The sequence below is a fragment of the Lepisosteus platostomus genome, chromosome 23 (assembly GCF_059453375.1).
Source record: "Lepisosteus platostomus isolate fLepPlt1 chromosome 23, fLepPlt1.hap1, whole genome shotgun sequence".
Taxonomy (NCBI): domain Eukaryota; kingdom Metazoa; phylum Chordata; class Actinopteri; order Semionotiformes; family Lepisosteidae; genus Lepisosteus; species Lepisosteus platostomus.
The window spans coordinates 7,194,620-7,215,253 of record NC_142633.1 but is presented as its reverse complement, the minus strand read 5'-3'; the positions used below and the strand labels follow the sequence as shown (position 1 = coordinate 7,215,253).

General features: G+C 43.1%; 1 protein-coding gene across 2 annotated transcripts; it reads right to left on the bottom strand.

Moving 5' to 3' along the window:
• Nucleotides 1-95: 95 nt before the first annotated feature.
• Nucleotides 96-20,631, bottom strand: dnajc16 (DnaJ (Hsp40) homolog, subfamily C, member 16). Of its 2 annotated transcripts, none has more exons than XM_088616845.1 (15): nucleotides 20,458-20,631; nucleotides 18,930-19,118; nucleotides 17,832-17,898; nucleotides 16,366-16,693; nucleotides 15,203-15,387; nucleotides 14,847-14,951; nucleotides 14,119-14,277; nucleotides 12,558-12,688; nucleotides 11,583-11,760; nucleotides 9,897-10,079; nucleotides 8,345-8,421; nucleotides 6,593-6,673; nucleotides 6,412-6,504; nucleotides 4,877-5,047; nucleotides 96-4,106 (listed from the first exon to the last, which is right to left on the bottom strand). In XM_088616845.1, the coding sequence occupies exons 2-15, from the start codon at nucleotides 19,106-19,108 to the stop codon at nucleotides 3,662-3,664; spliced, it is 2,382 nt and encodes a 793-aa protein (XP_088472971.1). In that variant the 5' UTR covers nucleotides 19,109-19,118; nucleotides 20,458-20,631; the 3' UTR covers nucleotides 96-3,661. The 2 variants fall into 2 exon arrangements, with proteins under 2 accessions (XP_088472971.1, XP_088472970.1); XM_088616844.1 differs by having other exon boundaries at nucleotides 20,471-20,630.
• Between the last annotated feature and the right edge of the window lie 3 nt (nucleotides 20,632-20,634).

Sequence of the window (20,634 nt, the reverse complement as noted above, 5' to 3'; positions counted from 1 at the left end):
GGGACACTGAAATGTGAAACTTCACGATTTCATGAAGTGCCAACATGGTCTACGGGATCCAGTTAAACCAACTGCCAACACCTTCATCCACCAAAAAAAGTTCAAAAATTCAACTTTATTATTGTTACAGAACATTAATGCAACATTTATAAACCACAGCACAACCTATTTATATACAAGACGTACAGTATGTACAGTTTAAATAAAAGCACGTGTAGTTAAATCAGCTTTCCTTCACTTTGTTATTTTATTGGGGAAGATCCTCAGCCAATATTTAAAATTTAAATATTGGCGCTCCACCAGCCAATATTTAAAACAGCAGCATACAACGCAATTTAATCCAACGAAAAAAAAAATCTCTTTGTATTACATGTGATCAGCAGCATTATTAAACTGTGTTAAAGACAGAGTTTATCACTTTCTCTTTTCTCTGCATCTGGCATTGGAATGTTTCCAGTAAGCTTTCATCCATCCATTTACTAACCCCTTCACAGTGTTGTGGGGGAGCTAGAGTCTATCACAGCATGCAATGGGCACAAGGCAGGGTACACCCCGAATGGGACACCAGTCCTGTGCAGGGTACACACTGATACAAACAATTCACGCCAGGGCAAATTTTCCCAGAAGCCAATTAACATACCAGTAAGCCTTTGGACTGCGGGAGGCAACCGGGGCACCTGGACAGAACCCACGCAAACACAGGGAGAACATACAAACTCCCCCCAGACAGTAACCCAGGTCAAGAACTGAACCCAGGGCTCCGGTACTGCGAGGCAGCAATGCTGACCACTGCGATACCCCGCTGGCCAGTAGGCTTCCATCAAATTACAACCCCAATTTCTGTCGATGGAATCGGGGGAAACAAGCAGGTGTCCATCAGTGTTGCAGCTTAGCCGACTGTGAACTTTACTCACTATTAGTACAGGATTTCAAAAGGCTTTGTCACACACGTGTATAACATTGAAACACAGCTACACTAATTCAGCAGTGCACAGTCCCTGATCTTGCAAGACCTTGCAAGACAATTTGGCTAAACTTGCAGCAACCAAACGGATTCTTTGCCCATTTTGGAGCTTGAAAGCTACATTGTCGCTGAGGGCGTTTTTTAGAAAACAGACTTTCTGAAGGGTTGAACAACTCAAAACATTTTCAAAAGATCAGATCAAAGGTGCGCTGATGTTAAAGGGCCCAGTTAAACCAGTTAATCCACGTTTCAATCATGATATGCTCTAATATGGAAAACGTTTGAATGTCCCTTGCATCTTTTTGTAGGCAAATGTCTTATCCTGCACTGCAGTGCTCGACTTAAAAAAACTAACTGGCAAGTGTCCAACATACAATAAAAAAAGATATGGTTGTCTCAGCACTTGAGTGCTACTGAAGAACATGCCGACACAGTAAATGTATGTAAAATAAATACAATTCTGAACTACAGCAATGTTGGCTGTTAGTAACTGCCATCTCTATAGGCTGTGCAATTCAGAAGCCAATGTAGTCAATCTAACTCGTTCACTGTATACCTTCCTCAGATTTCATAGCATACAACTTACTGTATGCTTTTCATACACTAGGGAAGTTATGTCTAATTGAAAATATAATGCATGATTACAAAGCTTGTCCCTTTTATTTGAGTATTGTTTGTCTAATGTCTAAAGCATGTCTAATCTATTTACATTGTAACTCGTGTCTTTCTACTTCATGGGTAACTGAATGACCTCACTATACAATGCCAAAGAAGTGCCTGTAATCAAGGTCACCTATATCAGAAAGCCTATAATAAATCCCATGCTGGTCAGTGGAAAAACTAAATTTGTTACATGGTACACAAACTGAGAATTCAAAGTCTACAGAATTAAATATGAACTTTATCTATTACAGTTAACATTATCTCTGACAACATACAAAATTTTCCATGGCTTGGAATTGAGCAGAATAAAATATTGAAAAAGCTAGTCAGTATTTTCATAAGTGCAGGGGAAAAAAAGGATGAATTAAACCAACCTTTACGCAAAACGAGATAGTTTACCAAGCAATTGGTTAAAAGCACCACTGGTCTTGTCAAACACTGGCAGAAGAGTGACTGGGAGCAGAGTTTTGGTAAAAAGAATCCGATGGGCTTGGTTTGGTTCAGACTTAATCAGCGTGCTTGACTTCAAATACAAAACCAATATCTCTTTAAATTCCGATCTCCTCTGTGGCAATGTATTCAATGAAGTAGTGCAAGCCATTTTTAATTAAAGCCCAGATCAAATTAAAATTCCGATCTTACATTAATTATAATCCCCTTGCTTTAATTGGATTTTTGTTTGCTAGAGCTCTCTTTTTCTGCTCAATGAAAATTCCGCCAGCAGGTATTGAATTTTTCTGCATTTGGAATGATTTTGTCTTCACTACATAACTCCATTTTGGATACAGCTGTCAATGCATATTCTACAGCACGGGTAAATATACTTCTGAGGGTTAAATATATTACTACACATGTCTTAATCTTATATTCCTTATATCGTACCCCGTGCTTTCATTTCCACTTCTCACTTCATTGTCTAATAACCACGGTTCAGTCAAGTCTTGGTGAGAGCTCAGTTCAAAAACTGTTTTACACCAACATGTTTTGAATTTCCTTTTGAATTTTATAAAAATATGTATGTTTTCTATCAGGAAGGTGTAAGCTGAACCAGAGTCCAGTTGTGTAACACATCAAGGAAAATCACTTAGTTTTTTTCCAGAAATGTAATGTTCTAATGTTTAGAAGAGAAGCACAGTTTTTTGGGGTTTTCCATCTTACTGGTTCAATGGCTCCCTTAATGAGCAATTTCTTGGGCATTTGGTCGCTCCACCGAAACCTCCAAAGAGAAGTTTGTTACGACAGAGACGAGCGTTTATTTCCAGTTCGAATGGAACTGATCAGAAACTCACAGATGTGGCCTTCTCCTCTATTGTTTTGACTTGTCATTCTCCCGTTGGTCTTCCAAGTTTTCTTTTTACATTGGATGACTTAAAGGAAGCCCTTCCTTCAAAACAGTTACAAATAAAGCTGCCAGAAAGTCACCTTGAGCTTTTTCAATTGCTTGCATAATAAAACCCAATTCAGCCATGGACAACCGGGCTACGAGACCTATACATTTGACAGCCTGGGGTTGGAGTAGTTGCGTCAGCTGTTTTGATAAAACCCAACATCAGGCAGCAGCAAAACTCAAAAATGTGAAGGGAAACGTTGTTACATTACCGTTTGAAATGAGAATCACTAAGGACGTCACCTGATTTTGTCATCTGGGGGGTAACCTTAAAATCTGTTGCATCGTATGAAAATCGGGTTAAAATGAACCCACTGTCCTCTCCAGTGAGATGTCAGAAAGGGTGAGCGTTTCAGGAGACAACTATTCCACAGTTTGAAAACTAAAGCGTTAGAACAAAAAAAGAAACGAATGGAGACATGCCAGCCATAGCAGTGTAGGCAGAAGGGTTTTGACCTCCACATGACAGTTGCTGATAATCTAAGGAGGGGACGGTGTAAGCTATGTAACATCTCCTCCTCCAGTGCACCACATACTGGGGCATTTTCTTTCTGTTCTTTACAGGACACCCGCGCTCGGAAACTAAGTAATCTCAATTCAGTTTGCACTTGCAGGCCCCGGTGTAATTGTTATTCCCATAAGGGGCGTTATTTTGCGGGGGTGATCTTCTCCAGCCCGGGCCAGGCCGGGATGTAGTGCCTGGGCAGGGTCCCTTCCATCAGGCGCTCCATCCACAGGCCCAGCCTGTCCAGTTTGTGGTGGATCTGCAGGGTGGAGGCGGAGCGGGAGTGCGGGATGTGCTTCCGCGGCTCGTCCTTGGCGCCAGACCTCGGCCTGCCCTCCTCCGACGACGACCTGCCACCGCCTCCGCCGCCGTCGCCCTCCTCCCCGGTGTAGACGGGCTTGAACAGGCAAAAGTACTTCTTATGGCCGTTGAGCGCCAGCACGAAGCCAGTGTAGTCCGCCTTGCGGGCGCTGTCGTCGTCTTCGTCGCTGTCCATCTGCAGGGCGTCGGGTGCGACCTCCAGCAGAGCGTCCATCCACTCGCTGTGCTTGTCCACGTTCAGGAAGGAGAAGTGCAACGTGAGGCTCCTGCCGGGAACACGGTTCAGAAACGGACAAAGATAAAACATCCCCCCCATCCATCGTCTAACCACTTCTCCCAATTCAGGGGCGTGGGGGAGCCGGAGTTTATCCCAGCAAGCTACAGGCGCAAGGCGGGGTACACCCTGAGCGGGACACTAATCCATTGCAGGGGACAAACAGACACGGAGCATGAAGAAACCCATGTGAACACGAGGAGAACATACAAACTCCACACACCCCAGGTCAGGAATTGAACCCAGAACCCCGGTTCTATGAGACACCTTTGATAACCACTGTGCCGCCAACACCCAAAAAGCATGTTCTGCTGATGAATGCTTCTATTAGTTAAACTTGACATGAGCACAATATTATTTTCTTTAGAGAACCAGCAACATTATGCAACCATTATGTTATCTGTGCATAGATGGTACCCTACCTCTTGTCTGCTGCATGCCAACATTCATCGCAAAAAAGCTCAATCAGCGGATGTTTGGTTAGGAAGTATGGTATTGTTACTCAGATTGTTTACAGGGGATGTTTCAGGATACTGTCTCTTTGTTGCACGATAAACCGCTTTGGAAAAACGTACACAACTCATTAAGTGGGAAGAGTCAGTGAGGGCAGATAACACGCATCTACCCAGAAACACATTCATTTGACTGCAAACATCCAAGATCACGCAGAAGACCATGCAGATGTAATGCACTTTTGCTTTGGGTTATTTTGAACTGCTGTTTACTGCTGTCACAGCTCAGTACAGGGGAAAGGAGACTCACCCAGTGAAAGAGTAAACTTCTTTAGCAAACTTGCTGAGCAGGACATTCTTCGAGGCATTTGTTAGTACCAGGACCACATTGATGTGCCCTGGCCTCAGACGGACCAGATTGCTGGTGTACGTGATGTCAGTCAGCTCAGTCACTTCCACAAAGTTCTTCTTTGGTGGCCGACTGCAAAAAGCAAAGCAGCATCTGATTTCCAACTCGTATTAAATGCATCTCTTTTTAACTAGGAGCATATCCTCTGCATTTTTTTTGCAAATTATTTTTTTCTAAATTAAATCCATATACATTGCTAGGATTTACTGCAAACTGTGTCAAGAAAGAATCAACAAGACCTGAGCCTCCATGGCAAAGTGCTTTCTTTCTTTCTGCAGATTTCAACATCCAGTACTTTAATCACAATGATCAAATCGTTTGACTTACTCAAGGCAGACTCCACCTTCAGGTTTGCTGCACGAGTGACAGACGGACAGCCTGCCTTTCTGTAGATCTGCAGGTGAACCTGAGACATGATCTTCTGACCCACATCATCCAGCACAGAATGGCCAGCATTGCAGCTACCATAATTAAAATTCCCCAATTATTTCATTCTGTTCCCAGATAACAGTTGTGGGGGGGGGGAGCTGGAGCCTATCCCAACAAAGAATGGGCGCAAAGCAAGATACACCCTGGATGGGACGCCAGTCTATCGCAAGGCACACACAGACCCACACACTGACACCTCGGGCCAGTTTTCTCAAAAGCCATTCAACTTGCCAGTATATCTTTGGAAGGTGCAGTTTCGTTCTGAACCGCAGTTTCAGAGCCAGGACAGGTTTAGAGAAATGCAATGGACAACTGCAAGTGGTCACTCCCAGGAGGCCTGGAGGGACTTTGAGCACATCCAGCCTTAAAGACCACTTGCCACATGGAATGATTGACAATGGACAACCACACTTTCAAAGACCTTTCATTATTTGGTAGAGATTTTGTTAAGATCACTTTATTGGCCCTATACAATCTCTTGTATTAGGAATTTGTCTTTTCGCAGACCCCAGCTTGTTCTCCATGAGACACTCAGACAGGGAGAGAAGCTGGGGGTCAGAGCGCAGGGTCGGCCATTTCTACAGCGCCCCTGGAGCAGTTGGGGTTAAGGGCCTTGCTCAGGGGCCCAACGGAGTAGGATTCCCCTGCCGGCCGCGGGATTTGAACCGGCAACCTTCCAGCCACAGGCGCAGATCCTTAGCCACAGAGCCACCGCTCCGCCCATCGTTGTTATGCTAGAGCCGCACTCTTTGTAAGACTGGTAAGCTCTTTGGGGGGAAAAAAAGTTAAAAAATATATCTTTGCAATGTGGGAGGAAACTGTAGCACCCAGAAGAAAAATGCACAAACAAGGGAAGAAACCTAACACAGATAGTACCCCAGGTCCAGAACTCTGCTAGCAGTAATGCTAACTGCTACGCCACCTTGTGACTATAACAACATGCTCCAATATTCCATTGGTTATTATGACTGGCTGTAGGGAACATGCTGTATGTGAGGGGATCATACCTGGACTGGTTTGCACTGCTGGGGGATCCGTTTTCGGGCTTTTGTGCGTTTTCCTTCGCCTTGGGCTTCGGCTGTTTGTCTTCACTTGAGTCGCTGAAATAAAATATGTCTGTAAACAAAGATGGGGGGGGCTAAGTCACATCCGGCCTGAAGCGAGACTACAAGAGGCGATCCTGCTCACCTGAAGGCCTGGATGATAACTGTGCCAAACAAGATGAAGAGCGCCGAGAATATCAAGGACAGCAGGGGCATCATCTCGCGCCTGCAAACGGCACACAGCAGCTCGTTAGGGAAAACAGATGACGAGATGTCTCAGGACAACGGACAAAAACAGGCTTCACACGGGGATAGTCGGTCTGTCAGAAAAATGTATGCAATCAGCAGATCATATCAAATCTGATTTTCTTAAATGCTCAATTTTAACACTGAAGCTTAAACATCAGGTCCACTTCAGATAGTTTTTTCACCAACAGGTTGAAGGAACATTTTTAGTCCTGAAAAGAAAAGCCTGCAAGCCTAGAAGACTATTCAAGTGATAAATGGCTTGTCCTGACACATTTTTGTACAGAGCACATTTAGAGCTTCAAGCCCTAAGACTTTGAAGGGAGCTGAAGAGCTGAAGAGCAGAATGTCCTGCACGGACAGGTGGAAGAAACTGAGCCTTGAGTCCTGAACAGAGATGATTATGAGAAGATCTGATCCAAGTACTCACTGTCCTCCAAGACACTGACCAAGTCCACCCAGCAGCCTTCTTCACAATGAACAGTGAAACATGAACCAGAAAATACAATTGTAAGCTACGTATGAAATTGAGACCAGGAGGCCCTTCTTTACACAAAGGGTTGTGGGAGTATGGAACAAGCTATGGAACAAGCTACCAGCCACATAATTGAAGCCACTTTCCTAGCTTTTTTCAAGCAACAGATGGATGAAATCCTTGGATGAACTAACCACAAACTACCAAACAGACTACATCGAACAAATGGTCTCCTCCTTGTTTCAACCATTCCTAGGTTACATATATTTACACTATCAATTCCTAAAGGGTTTATATTTGAATCAAGGCAAGAGGGCAATTATTACAGGCTCGTTCTGGGACAAATAAAATCGTTCTGGAAAGGCAGGAACATTGTGACAGATTAAATTCAGCTCACTTGTCTCTAGCTCCAGCTGCCAGGCTGGGTGTAATGTGAGCACAGAGCTAAAAATGGATTGGACAAGCTATAAAAGAACTGACAAACTGCGGAGTGGGGCAGCACACTGCATTCAAACCTTCACAGCCATGCTGGAATTCTGTACTATGGATCATGTCAGATCATTTATCATTTATTTCAGCACCTATTTATGTACACGGAATTATATGCTTCAAATTTGAAGATTTTCATTAGGTTTTGAAATGGGTTATAGCCATATAATATTGTCAAAATGCTATTTTCCACTGTTCAATGTTCATTTTTCACTGAACTTCTGCTCCCGATGGGAGATTTGTTATAAGGTGGTCACTGGTTTTGCCATTCCTTTAACTACTCTTATTTATATGTTGTTTTATAAATACGTATCTTAATCGGTAACCACTACGGTACAAACAATTTCTTCACTTAAAGTTAGTTATTACTAAATTGTGGGCACAGTTAACATCCTAATGTATCATGTATCATGCAGAGCTGTCACAGGTATCATGTAAAATAGGAATTCAGTATAAAATGACTGGACCAATTATCTGTTTTTACATTAAAATATCACAGCACATAATGAAGTCCTGAAAATAAAGGAAGGAAACTGTGGAATACTGTTAAAATATAGCTGGCTTAACATTTTTACAGTTCATTTTCATAGTTCATACTCTAGTAAAGACAGCAATGAAGACTGATAATTGCTATGAATACTGAAGAACTTCCTCCTTTTCATAACAATGGGAATCTGAATAACATACCAGTTATTGTGGAGAAGATCATCACCGATCTGCGCCAGGTAATCATAGGCTGTATACATCCACCGAATGAGAAACATCTGAAAATTATGAAATAACATTATTCTTCTGCATTTGTTCCCATTTAACTTAATAACGTTTGTCTCTTTACTTGCCAAAATAACACTACAATGCTGCTTTCTTGTCTTTGCTTACATGATTTTCTGCAGATAAAAAATAACACAGAATAAAATTTGCATTTATTCCAATAACAGCACTATAAAAATGATATGGTAAAATAGCAATGATTGACAATGTCCTTACAGCAACATTATATCAAGTCTGATGTGTGAAATTAATATTAATTACAGTGCACTTAGGACACTTTTTAAAAATAGAAAAATTAAGGATCCACTGAGTTCTTAAGTAGCTTGTATACCTTAAGGAACAGCAACTAATACGGATAAGTAAAATACCTATTTTCTATCATCTCAATATGTGGCTATTAAAGAAAATACATAAGAATTCAAGATTTAATGCAAAACATTTTTCAAGGGGGGTAAGTCGAGGTCTCTTGCATTTACTTTTTTCTTGAAGACATTTCGCTTTGTCAAAAAATAAATGAGCAATGTATTATCAAACTAGTAGTGTGAAAATATGAAACAGGACTATGCTGTACGTGCACTACACTGAATGATATTTTTTCGGGACAGTGGTTAATACTGCTACCTCACAGAGCTGGGGCTCTGGGTTAAATTCCAGACCCGGGAGACTGTCTGTGTGGAGTTTGTATGTTCTCTCTGCATTTGCGTGAGTTTCCTCTGGGTGTGCTGGTTTCTTCCCACAATCCAAAAACATACTGGTAGGTTATTTGGCTTCTGAGAGAATTGACCCTGGTGTGAGTGTGTGCCTGTCTGTGTCTGTGAGTGCCCTGCAATGGACTGGCGTCCCATCCAGGGTGTATCCTGCTTTGTGCCTGAATTGGAAAAAGCCGTTAGAAAATGGATGTATGGGTGATATTATACAAGAGAGTTGTCTGTCTGAAACAGCAGCATTTATAATAATTCCTTACACTTATATAGCGCTTTTCTGGACACTCCACTCAAAGCACTTTACAGGTAATGGGGACTCCCCTCCACCACCACCAGTGTGCAGCCCCACCTGGATGATGCAACAGCAACTACTGTATACTGTACACTCACCACACATCAGCTATCAGTGGGGAAAAGAACAGAATGATGAAGCCAATTCCTAGGTGGGGATTATTACAAGGGCATGATTGGTAAGGGCCAATGGGAATTTTGGCCAGAACGCCATTGTAACACCCCTTCTCTTTTCAAGAAACACCCTGGGACCACAGAGAGTCAAGACCTCGGTTTAACATCTCATCCAAAGGATGGCATCTTTTTACAGTCTAGTGTCCCTGTCACTATACTGGAGCATTAGGACCCACACAGACCGCAGGGTGAGAGCCTCCTACTGGAGGTACACCTCTTCTAGCAGTTTTTCCCATCCAGGTACTGACCAGGCTCACACCTGCTTATAAGCAATAAAGGACCCTATTTCAGCGACTCACAGATGCAAATTCGTTGTTTAACTCGGGGAGCATGGCGTCGTAGGTGAGGATGGAGGGGTCCTTCTGCAACAGCTCCAGCTGCTCCAGAAGCCGGTATTTGTCTTCCTCGCTGCCATTCCAGCCCCCGGTGACGGGCTTATACAGAACCTTCCCCGCCGCGCTCCTCCTCTCCAGAATCACAATCTGAAAAACAAGGCAGCCCATTCAGAGCTCAGTGCTGTGGGTTAGTGCAGTGTCAGGGCAGGCACTGCGGTTGGGAAAGGCCCTGAGCAGTGACTGAGCTTCCTCTGGGGGCTACCTGGGGAGGGTTTCACTTCTGCATTTAATATTCCAATCATTTGTGGCTTTTTTAAAGCTCTCTTCATATACGGATAACCTGCTTCTCTTATTGCGGCGATTGCATATTGGATCTGTGCCGGTGGCTGGAAGGTTGCTGGTTCGTATCCCGCGGCCGGCAGAGGAATCCTACTGCGTTGGGTCCATGAGCAAGGCCCTTAACCCAAACTGCTCCAGGGGTGCCGTACAATGGCAGACCCTGCGCTCTGACCCCAAGCTTCTCTCCCTGTCTGTGTGTCTCATGGAGAGCAAGCTGGGGTATGCGAAAAGACAAATTCCTAATACAAGAAATTGTATATGGCCAATAAAGTGTTCTTATCATAATGATCATTATGACCCTCAGGGCCATCAGTAAAAGCAAAGCTCCCTCACTGGTGTGCCTTACTGCACACAGTGGACAGTGGAAGCTTGGTGCACTATGACCGAAGCCACACTGCTATCATTTCAGAACATACTAGACATTTTGGAGATTTAACGGGGTTGACTGCAGTGAACATGTTCCAGAAGTGACATCACTGGCTTCAAACCAAGGCAGTGGAGAATTCTGCTGTGGCAGAGGAGCTGGTCTTTGGCTCTTTAACAGTGGAGTTTGCTGCGGTCTAGGCAGTGGTGCTGCTTCCGCTCGGAGCCTGTGATCAACCATGGCTGAACCCTGACACGTTGCAGAGCTGCACACGTTACAAAGCCATCACACAACACATGCTATCTGGCACTGTGCACTGTGTACACAACAGCCCGCCCATCTCCAGTCAATCCTAATCCTGCGCCGATCACGCACCAATAATGAGACAGCCATCAGAGTGAGATGGTTTATCACACAGCACACTTTTATCACATACACTCATGAGGGCTACCGGTTCGCCAACTTGGCTTCTAATCTAGGCGCCGTTCGATTTCATCATGCGTTTCTCAGCCTTCAACAGAGACGAGTAAGGCCGATTCACATAGCATAATAATATTCTAAAACAGAAATTCCAGAGTGGTTCATCCGTGAATGGGCTCCACTAAGAGTTGTCGACACGATCTAGGGAGCATTGTTTTGAATCTGCTATACGCTAATAATCAGTAGTGAATAGATTCTCAAACAGCTGACAGCGACTGGGGTTTGGGTAAGTACACTGTCAGTCCCCGTCTGGTCAAGCAACCTGCAGTCTCGCTGTCTTATTAGCAAGAACTGCATCAGGAGCTCAGCTGTGTGTAAAAAGGCGGCCTGACACTGTAAGATCCAGAGCAATGTGTGCAGCCTCCGTCTTCCTTGTGCTGGGATGACAGACAGCAGTTGCGAGGCAGGTCACAGAAAGCACAAACTATGTAACGACTGAAAATAAGGTCATGTCCAGGCATACAGACCTGAGGGGGGGCGCCGTCCCTGCCCCTCAGCAGCGCGTCACACAGGGGCTGCTGCTGTTTCTGGTAGACGTAGGCAAACCGCAGAACCTCCTTCGCGTTGGCAGAGGCGAAGGAGAGAAATTCATTGTAGCCCCTGGTGAACGAGTCCCCTTCACCAGTGATCAGCAGGATACAGTATCTACAAAATTGTGTCAAGAAACAGCCAATCAATTGAGCCCGGCGTTTAACCTGTTTTTATTAAAACAGCATGCATCGTGACCTAAATAAACAAAAGGCACCGTTTACCTGTCACATCAGTGTGCAAATACATTCAACACTATAATATTATTAAGCTCTGCATAGACAAATTCTATTTTTTTTTAGCAAATGTCTCTTCGTAGGATAAGGAACTCTTTCCAAACAAACTTTGGAATTACGCACCAAGCATACCAAATCAGGTATTTGCATCTTTTATAAAAAGTAATACTTTTACTATCTTTAATCATTTAAAAAACCCGATCTGACTGAAAACCAGTGCATAGTAATTGAGTTGCTTGATAAAGTCCTAAACAAGAAGGGGGACAGTGATTCACAACTTCATTTCAAGCAGAATGTTGGCATCAAAGCACAGAATAACAGCTGACTTATGGTACCAAAATCCACAATCAATAATCGCATTTACATCTATGAAAATAAAAAGAAACTGTGAAGATGCTCCTAAAGTCAAATGCAAAAAGCAGAACACATTTAAAATTAAAGGGTCACAATAATTTTAGACAATTAAAAGGTTTTAAATCTTTCCATCTCTGTTCATCATCATAATCATCATGGAATAAGCTCGTATAAGTTAAAACCTTGAATGGCTGTGGGATAACAGCATCACTTTGCATAGCAAATAAGAAACTGTATCAGCTCTGTTTTGCTTTTATTCATTTACCAGACATTTAACAACTCTTGGCCTTGTGTATGCTTTGAGCTAATAAGGGGGATACTTACTTTCTCCGTCTGTGGAACTGCTTCACAGGACAGAGCTCGTCAAACAGCTTCTGGTTCACCAGTCGAGGAACCAGGAGAAATCTGTTGTTCGAGATGAATTCCTCGATGATTTGTTTCTTCATCCCTCTAGCCTGGCAGACAGGAAACACAGATGAGAGAAGACAAGATTAAAATTTGCAAAACTTTTCAGTGTGAAGAATAATTAGGTGGGGAATGAAACACCTGCTGACAGGGGCCTGCTTGGTCTGAGCTGATGGAAAACAGAAAGCAGGAAGTCAATAATACTGGCAAGCACAAACAGCAAGTGTAGAATTAATATATGACACAATATATTTTCAAACTAGGTGATACCCTTAAACATGACATACTGTGCACGGTCCTTATAGACAACAACGTACAAGTAATTTACTGCTTGTGCATCTGCACTAGTCTTGCTGAGATGACTTGATGACAGAATCGGAGATTTTAGAAAACAACACGTCTCTCACCCTGTCCCTCTTCTGCTGTGCTTAACAGCAGAGAGAGATCAGGTCAATACGTTTTTCAAACACTTGCTGGCCGTTTTCCTAATCCACACTGACAGTTCTGACAGTGAATGTAGCCAGCCATTTCAGCAAATAGTCAAGGATTTCAGAGGATAATGTGACTTTTTTATTAGGTCATTTGTAGACTTTGCCATTAGAAATAACGCATGCAGTAAATATTAACAGTCCTTGCAACTATTAGAGTTATTAAACAAAATCCATCCATCCATTTTCTAATCCAGTGCAGGGTCACAGGGGGAACCAGAGCCTAACCAGGCAAGCAGGATGCACCCTGGACAAGACGCCAGTCCATCGCAGGACACACAGACACAAACACACTCACACCAGGGATGATGTTTAAAGAAGCCAGTTATCCCAGAAGCATGTCTTTGGACTGTGGGTGGAAACCAGAAACCCACACAAATACATGAGGGACATACCAACTCCACACAGACAGTAGGAATTAACGCAGTGCTATTAGACTTAATCTTACTCCATGTTTTCTACATGATTTCTTTTCTACATACTGTACTTTGCTGATTAGCCAGGGCTGGTCCTCCCACAAGTTACAAGGCCACCCAGTCTAACAAAAGCAAGCCTCATACAGTGAGCAAAAGACTAGGTACGTTTTCTCCTGAATACAACTGAACCTAGAAAGGGAGGGTGTCCATCCTCCAAAGGGTGCTATTCATCGATAATATCATATTATTGATATGAATAATTATATCAATTACAGTATATGTAATAATAACTCATAACATACAATAAATTAATTACATATGAACAATATGATATCAATAACTTGTTATTCATACCAATAACCTCTGACAGCTGACAGATCCTACAGGACATTATTTGGAGATAAAGGCATTCAAAAATAAAAATAAGTCTTTCTAGCTTTCTCTATGGGTGAAAGTACATTGACTTCACTGATCAGATTTCCCAACACTCTCATCAGGCGTGAATTAGCACCAGCTAATAACTTGTAAAAATATCCAGACTCTAGATTGTGGTGGCAATACAAATACAAAATGTACCTGAATGACATCGGCTGGTTTCTCAATGTTCTCCTTGAAGAGGAGCATGGTGGGGGCGTAGCTGTTGATGTTGAACTGTCTGAGCAAGCTCTCAGTCTCAGACAGGCCTTGGTCCACATATCCAAAGCGGACAAAGTCCTTGTAGGCAAACGCCGTGAGCTGTGGGTGAAAGCAGGTGTCAGAAAGGAAACCAATCACTTGGCCATCCAGGCAAAGTCTTGAATTGCAGCAACCTGAAAACAAACAGTGCCTCACTCATGTTTTATTTTAAGAAGGCCATGTCATCAGTAGTTAGCACTAGGAACACACAAATCAATACTCAACAGCCCGGGGAAGGATTTTGAAGTTGCACATAAAACAACACAAGGATGACTTTATATAAAGGCCTATAATTTTTTGTTTTGCTAAGAAACAGTCAGACTTTACACAACATACAGTGAGAGGGTGGTCTCCCAGCGTTTTAACAGGGCTGATCAACCCCACTCTGCTGTCTCTGGTTTGTCTAGATGGCTTGATCTCGTATAGACAATTTAAAGAGAAACCACAGACCAGCTGCTTGAACGCATCCTCCAGGTACTGAAATGCAGAGTGTGTTTGCCACACCAACACACTTCCTCACTGAACATCAGGTTGTTGCAATTCAGTCTGGAAATTTGGACAGTCCCACTTATACTATTTCATCTCATGATGTTTAGAGCTATGATTACTACATAAAACACATTATTTACCTTGTACAATAAAGGCACCACAGGTACTTGATCAAACAACAGCACATGGGGCTTGTTCTCTTCATACCAGCCATTCAGGAACTGGAGGTAATTTTTACCTGTTACCTACAAGCAGAGAGTCAAAAACATCAGCACAGAAGATGAAGATCTAGACATCATAGAAGGAGGCATACTACACATATATAAAACACAATTCTTAGAAAGAGGCTTTAAACAGGGAAACGTCATTTTCCGAGATGACACTACTGGTTGGAGCTTAGTGTTCTTCTTCAGTCAGCTGTAACCATAACTTCTACTTTTTGTTCCAAGATGTGCAACCAATCGGTCTAGAATCTGTATGCTCTTGCTGCACGTACCTTCTCTACCAGTCTCTGCGGCAACAAGTTCTCCACAAACTGCCTCAGATGCTCCCTGACCACGGCGTAGTGGAAGAAGGTGACTTTCCCGTTGATGAGCCCCAAGATGGATGGGGTACGGTGTGCCCCCAGGTGGTTGGCCAGACGCTGCTCATAACCGACATCTACTACACCAATCCCCACACCTGCAGTAAGGAAGCAATGACCCCATGTGACCCACCAGCATGGCGACTATTTTAGACGTCAATGACTTTGGTTGGCCTCCCCCCCGATTTGGAGAGAGTCTTTATTATCCCCGGGGGGGGGGCAAGTTGTTTTACAGCAGCAGTGTTGACGTAGAGATGGAGAGAAGGAAAAAACAAAACGACAGGAACAACAATATCCATACATATTGACATAGAAGGTCAAGTGTTAAGTAACGATATGGCTACAGGTATGAACAAGAACTTGAATCTGTTGGTTTTGGAGTTGGGGAGTCGGTATCTGCGTTCTGATGGGAGTAACAGGCAGTTATTAAACAAGGTGTGTGAAGGATCGTCACAGATTTTGCTTTACGCAAACCACGTGAATGATAGATGGAGGAGAGAGCTGGAAGATCAGCACCAATGACCTTCTGGCATATTTTCACCAGGCTGCCCAGTTTGTTCCTGCTTCTCAATTTCAGGTCGTCAAAACCAGCAGATGAAATCGACAATGAATCATCGACCTTAAAGTACTTAAGCTTCCGCAGGAAAAAAATATGTTGTTGACCTTTACTGAGGATCAGGTCAGTATTGGCTTCGAAATTAAGCTTGGAGTCCAGGACAGTCCCCAAATACTTGTATTGTTCTACCAGCTCCCCTGAATCTCCCCCGATGTAGGTCAGGGTGGGAGTGGGGGTGCTTTTCCTGAAGTCAGTTATCATGTCTTTGGTCTTGGACACATTTAGCTTGAGGACGTTCTGTTCACACCAGGTGGCAAACCCGTCAACGATGGGTTCGCGACTCCACTCGCTTGCCTGCAGCAGGCGATCACTGACAGAGTCGTCTGCCAATCTGATTCCGTGTCTCGAGTGGTGAGAGCTCTTGTTGATGGTTTGTGAGAAGAACCAAGAGTAAAGGAGACAATACACATCCTTGGGGGGGGACCCAGGAGAGGAATGCTTTTTGTGGGTTCAAACTTACCCAGCGCCTCCAGCTCCTGCACGGTCTCCTTCCAGACCGGCTCGATGTGGATGCAGGTGAAGCACCAGTCCGAGGTGATCTTGATGAGGTACGGCCGCTTGAAGCTGTCCGGCACGATGTCGTTTATGTACTGCGTGTAGTGCAGCGCGTACTTGCTGTCGGCAAAGTCCCTGCTGCCTTTGTTGAAAGGGAACTGGAAGAAGGACTCGTCGAAGTAGAAGCTGTCGTGGAAGTGGCGGAACTGCTGTCGCTGCTGGGCGTAGGGCTGGTTCTCGTCCGTTTGCCCAAAGCGGTCGTAGTTCGCCCTTTTCTCTTCGTTGGAGAGAATCTGGGAAGAGATCGAAAGGCATGGGCGCCACTTGGCACAGGTGTTCAACGATGCCTTTTAAACATCGTCTATCTGTTCTATTTCTTGGGGATCTGTCAGAAAAGGGTGAATGCGAGGAAACGCGCCGACTTTCAGTAGTGGGGCTACCTTCGTTCGAACAATGTGTTGAAAACTGAGCTAAAGGCTAACATGACATGACGAAGCATTCCTGCTCTAAAATACAAGACATTTTCCTTGACCTGGTCCTTTGAATTGCTTCGGTAAACTGTATGCTGACATGTTCTTACTGCGGTTTAATTAAAAGGTGCATCGCGTCTGATAATGTTCACCACATTACACATGGGGTTACAGGCATTGCCTTTGCCCCAGTACTCTTTCACTGGACACTGAAAAGACGTCTTGGTGTTCACCTGGATGGGAATATCTATAGTGCATTTTAGATCATTTGTGCATAAGATCAAGGCTCATTAATATGGTTGACTTTTTATGCAATTCCTATTACATGAACCATATCACTGTGGTTAAAAGCCATCAACGTGGCTGTTAAGCAGCACGTGTTCTTGTCCGCTTGCTCAAGGGCCACTAATCAGGGATGTCTTCCCTCAGCTCATTGGAGATTCCAGGCTATCGATGTACTACTTCCCATCACTATAATCGATTTTCCACATTATTTTAAATGTATTGAGAACAATCACTAAGTGCTTCCTTGGTCACCATTTATTTTAAACTAATTCCATTCACATCATTCCCATAATATTTCAAAATAAAACTTACAATAAAGACTATCTTTAGCAAACCCAAGAACATCTGACGTGAACCCGATTCTTCTGCTAGAGTTGCACCAAGACAGCTATGCCACCGCACTGAATGAACCAGGTTCATAATATCTGGGATTCCAGGGCTACAACTACATAGAAAAACAGTACCACTGGCTTAAAGTGTATTTAAAGTGTATTGACTACATTTAATCAATATCCAAATTCACCCAATTATCCAAAAACTCAAATGCCACTCTACTACCTGTAGCTATAAGGAAGATGCAATCTTATATCCGGTAGTTTAGATTTAGTTTTGTCAGACAGCTTATTTTAACTTCCACTCAAAAGTCATCAAGAGAGAAAATGTTAAAGGGGATTACCTCATAGGACTTTGTGATCTTGATAAACTTATCCTCTGCCTCTGGGTTTTTATTCTTATCTGGATGCCTTGAAGGAAAATAAAAAAAAATAAGTTGTACTGAGGTTTATTGTGGACGTACTTGTAATGACACATTAAAGACTTTCTTTAACCAAAAGTATTAGGAATGTGAGAAAAGCCATACTCAAGCCACAATTTCCCACTGAGGAGTCTTTGAAAGATAGAACTGTCACAGTGCAATTTAATCACTGTGACCGCAGCAGCAGAATATATTTCAGACTTACTCTTGGATACTCTCCTTGAAATTATCTTATTAAATTGGTGTCACACAAAAGACCCATTTTTTTATATCTGGCTAAAGTCTGCCACTCTCTCGACACTGCAACATGTGCACTTATGAAGATTTTATATGTGGTATTTTTTAATATTTAGGTAGCCAATCAGGTACATTTCAGGTTTCAGACACAGCGATAACTGCTAGATACTTGTAATCTGTAACTGACATTACATCTGTAAGTAGTGACAGCAGCTCTACAATAAAACCTCCAGCCACACAGACGTTAGATCCTACAGGAATATGCTTTAGCAGACTGCAGACGTCTGTCATCCAGGCAGTGGATAGAAAGTCCAGGCTTTAGAGAGATAGGATGGACAGCTGTGAGTCACAGTGGCCCCGGGCTCTCATCTGTTTGTTCATAATACTTTTAAGAAGCCCAATCACCTGTCTTTCAAGATCTAAATCAGCTGCTGCAAATTCTCCAAGAATCTGACTCCTGCCAACTGGAGCGCCCCATGTCAAAGTTTACTGGGCAGTTCAGTGTCTGCAGAAGGAAAGGACCGATCCGTTCTGTTCAGAGCCCAACAACTGCAAGAGGCTCTGTAGCTTTCTGTGGCTCTCCACAGGGACAGGAAAGGAATCAAAGCTGAACAACCTGCCAAAACTGACACAACAAGGGTGTATTTCTATTTGATGGAAGGGGCAAAAAAAACCTCTCTCTCATTAAATAGGGAGGCTGTATTTTACCATTGGTACTATACATTGGTCGAAGATATGAGCGAGTTTAAATAAGCAGAAATTCTGATTCTATCTGCTTCTCACCATTCTTTGGCCAGGCGTTTATACACCTTCTTGATTTCAGCCTGACTGGTGCTCCTGGAGACCCCCAGAACCTTATAAGGATCAAATTCAGCAGTACTCTCCACAGAAGGACTGAACAGCAGCAGGCAGAGAGACAGAATAAACAGCAGGGTCAGGAAAACCCCCTTTAACCAGGTCATCTTCTTGTGGCTGAAAACACAAGGGAAAGAGAGAGAGTCTGATTTGATGCATCCCTCTATCCTCTGTCAACAGCCACCTCTTCCTGAGAACACCAGATCCAGTCACAGACGCCCAGGGTGAAAGACAGACCCACGCCTTGGATGAGACAGCAGTCCAGCATGGAACAGAGAGACACAAGCACACAGGGACATTTTGAGATGCCAATTTACCTAGCCACTGCATCTCTGGGATGACTGGATTATCCGAAGCACAAGGAGAAAAACTCTCCAATCATGTCATGGAATGGGAATATTCAACCCATTCCTTATGGCAAAACTGGATCAGTTCTGACGCGTTCAGCAGTGATCACTGATCAACTGCAACTGTTATCTTTTGCTTTAATGCTTAATTCCTGCTTTTCCTGTTTTCTGGGAAGTTTTGGGGAACTCGTTTTTGAGTGTTCAACTCAACTCTTATGTTTAAGGTTGGGTGGCTTTTTGGTGGAAAAAAGCAAAGTCTCCTGCAATATGAACTGCTATGAAACCTAGCGTTTTTAATATTAGGCTTCAAAGACGGTAGTCCCCCATGTGTTAATTGGTTAGCTTGATTGTAATTTAAAATCCCGTTCATTTTAATATGTGATGAGAGGATATTTACAAACAAGAAAAATGTACATACAAATAAAAAAGGTTGTCTAATTTGTCCTGACGATTTTACCATACATTCCGTACGACTAGAAATTATAAAACGTAATAGTTTAATGCCTCACCATATTTATAATAATAACAGCCTAAAACGCACGATCCTACAGGACAGAAAACTGCTGAACTGAACACAAGATCTCCCGTGGTTTAAAAGACTCCAAACCATTTACAAAGTGTAATCAAATACATTTCAATACCTTGAAATATACTTATTTCTAGGAACAGTAGGCAATGTAACACGCCAGTCTGGTTTGATAGCAGCTTTCTGGAACGCCACCATGGTGATACCAGAGCCCAGCTGAACTACCGATACAGTTTCACAATGTCAGGACATTAACATAGTTTTCAACTTAGACAAAACTAAAACGTGATTCCGTACAACACAAAAAATAAAAGCACACGATTTAAAAAGACGTTTAAAGTAAACGACGGTACCACTGGCGAAAGTAAGCATTTGGGAATTGCGGTTTTCTGTTTTCGTAGCCCTCGATTACAACACCGGACGAGTGACTGCTTGGGATATTCACATTACGACCTTCAGACGACAAAATAAAAACAGCATTTTTATGGTATGACCGACAGCTCTATAACGCACTAAACCGAAGAAATGCATTTAACCCAAAATAGAAAATAAAACTACTTATTCCCCGGAGCAGTTGTCAAACCTTGCAAACGCACCACAAGCAAATCGCTGGCTCAGTCGGTCCTGATCACCATGCCGTTACGCACCCTCGTCCCTTCTTCTGTTTTCTATCAAAATTCGCTCACGGGTCACTGCAAAAAATCAAAACACCGGCAATTTACTACAAGCATCCGAATTGCACGACTACGTTTTTTTAATC

Bases quoted from the DNA above. Each gene is read 5' to 3' on its own strand.
- dnajc16 (XM_088616845.1), bottom strand. From the start codon at position 19,108: ATGACCTGGTTAAAGGGGGTTTTCCTGACCCTGCTGTTTATTCTGTCT. The intron at 12,689-14,118 runs GTACATTTTGTA...CCTGTCTGCCAG, and splicing joins AACCAGCCGATGTCATTCAG to GCTAGAGGGATGAAGAAACA. The intron at 8,422-9,896 runs GTGAGTCGCTGA...CATAATTTTCAG, and splicing joins TAAACAACGAATTTGCATCT to ATGTTTCTCATTCGGTGGAT.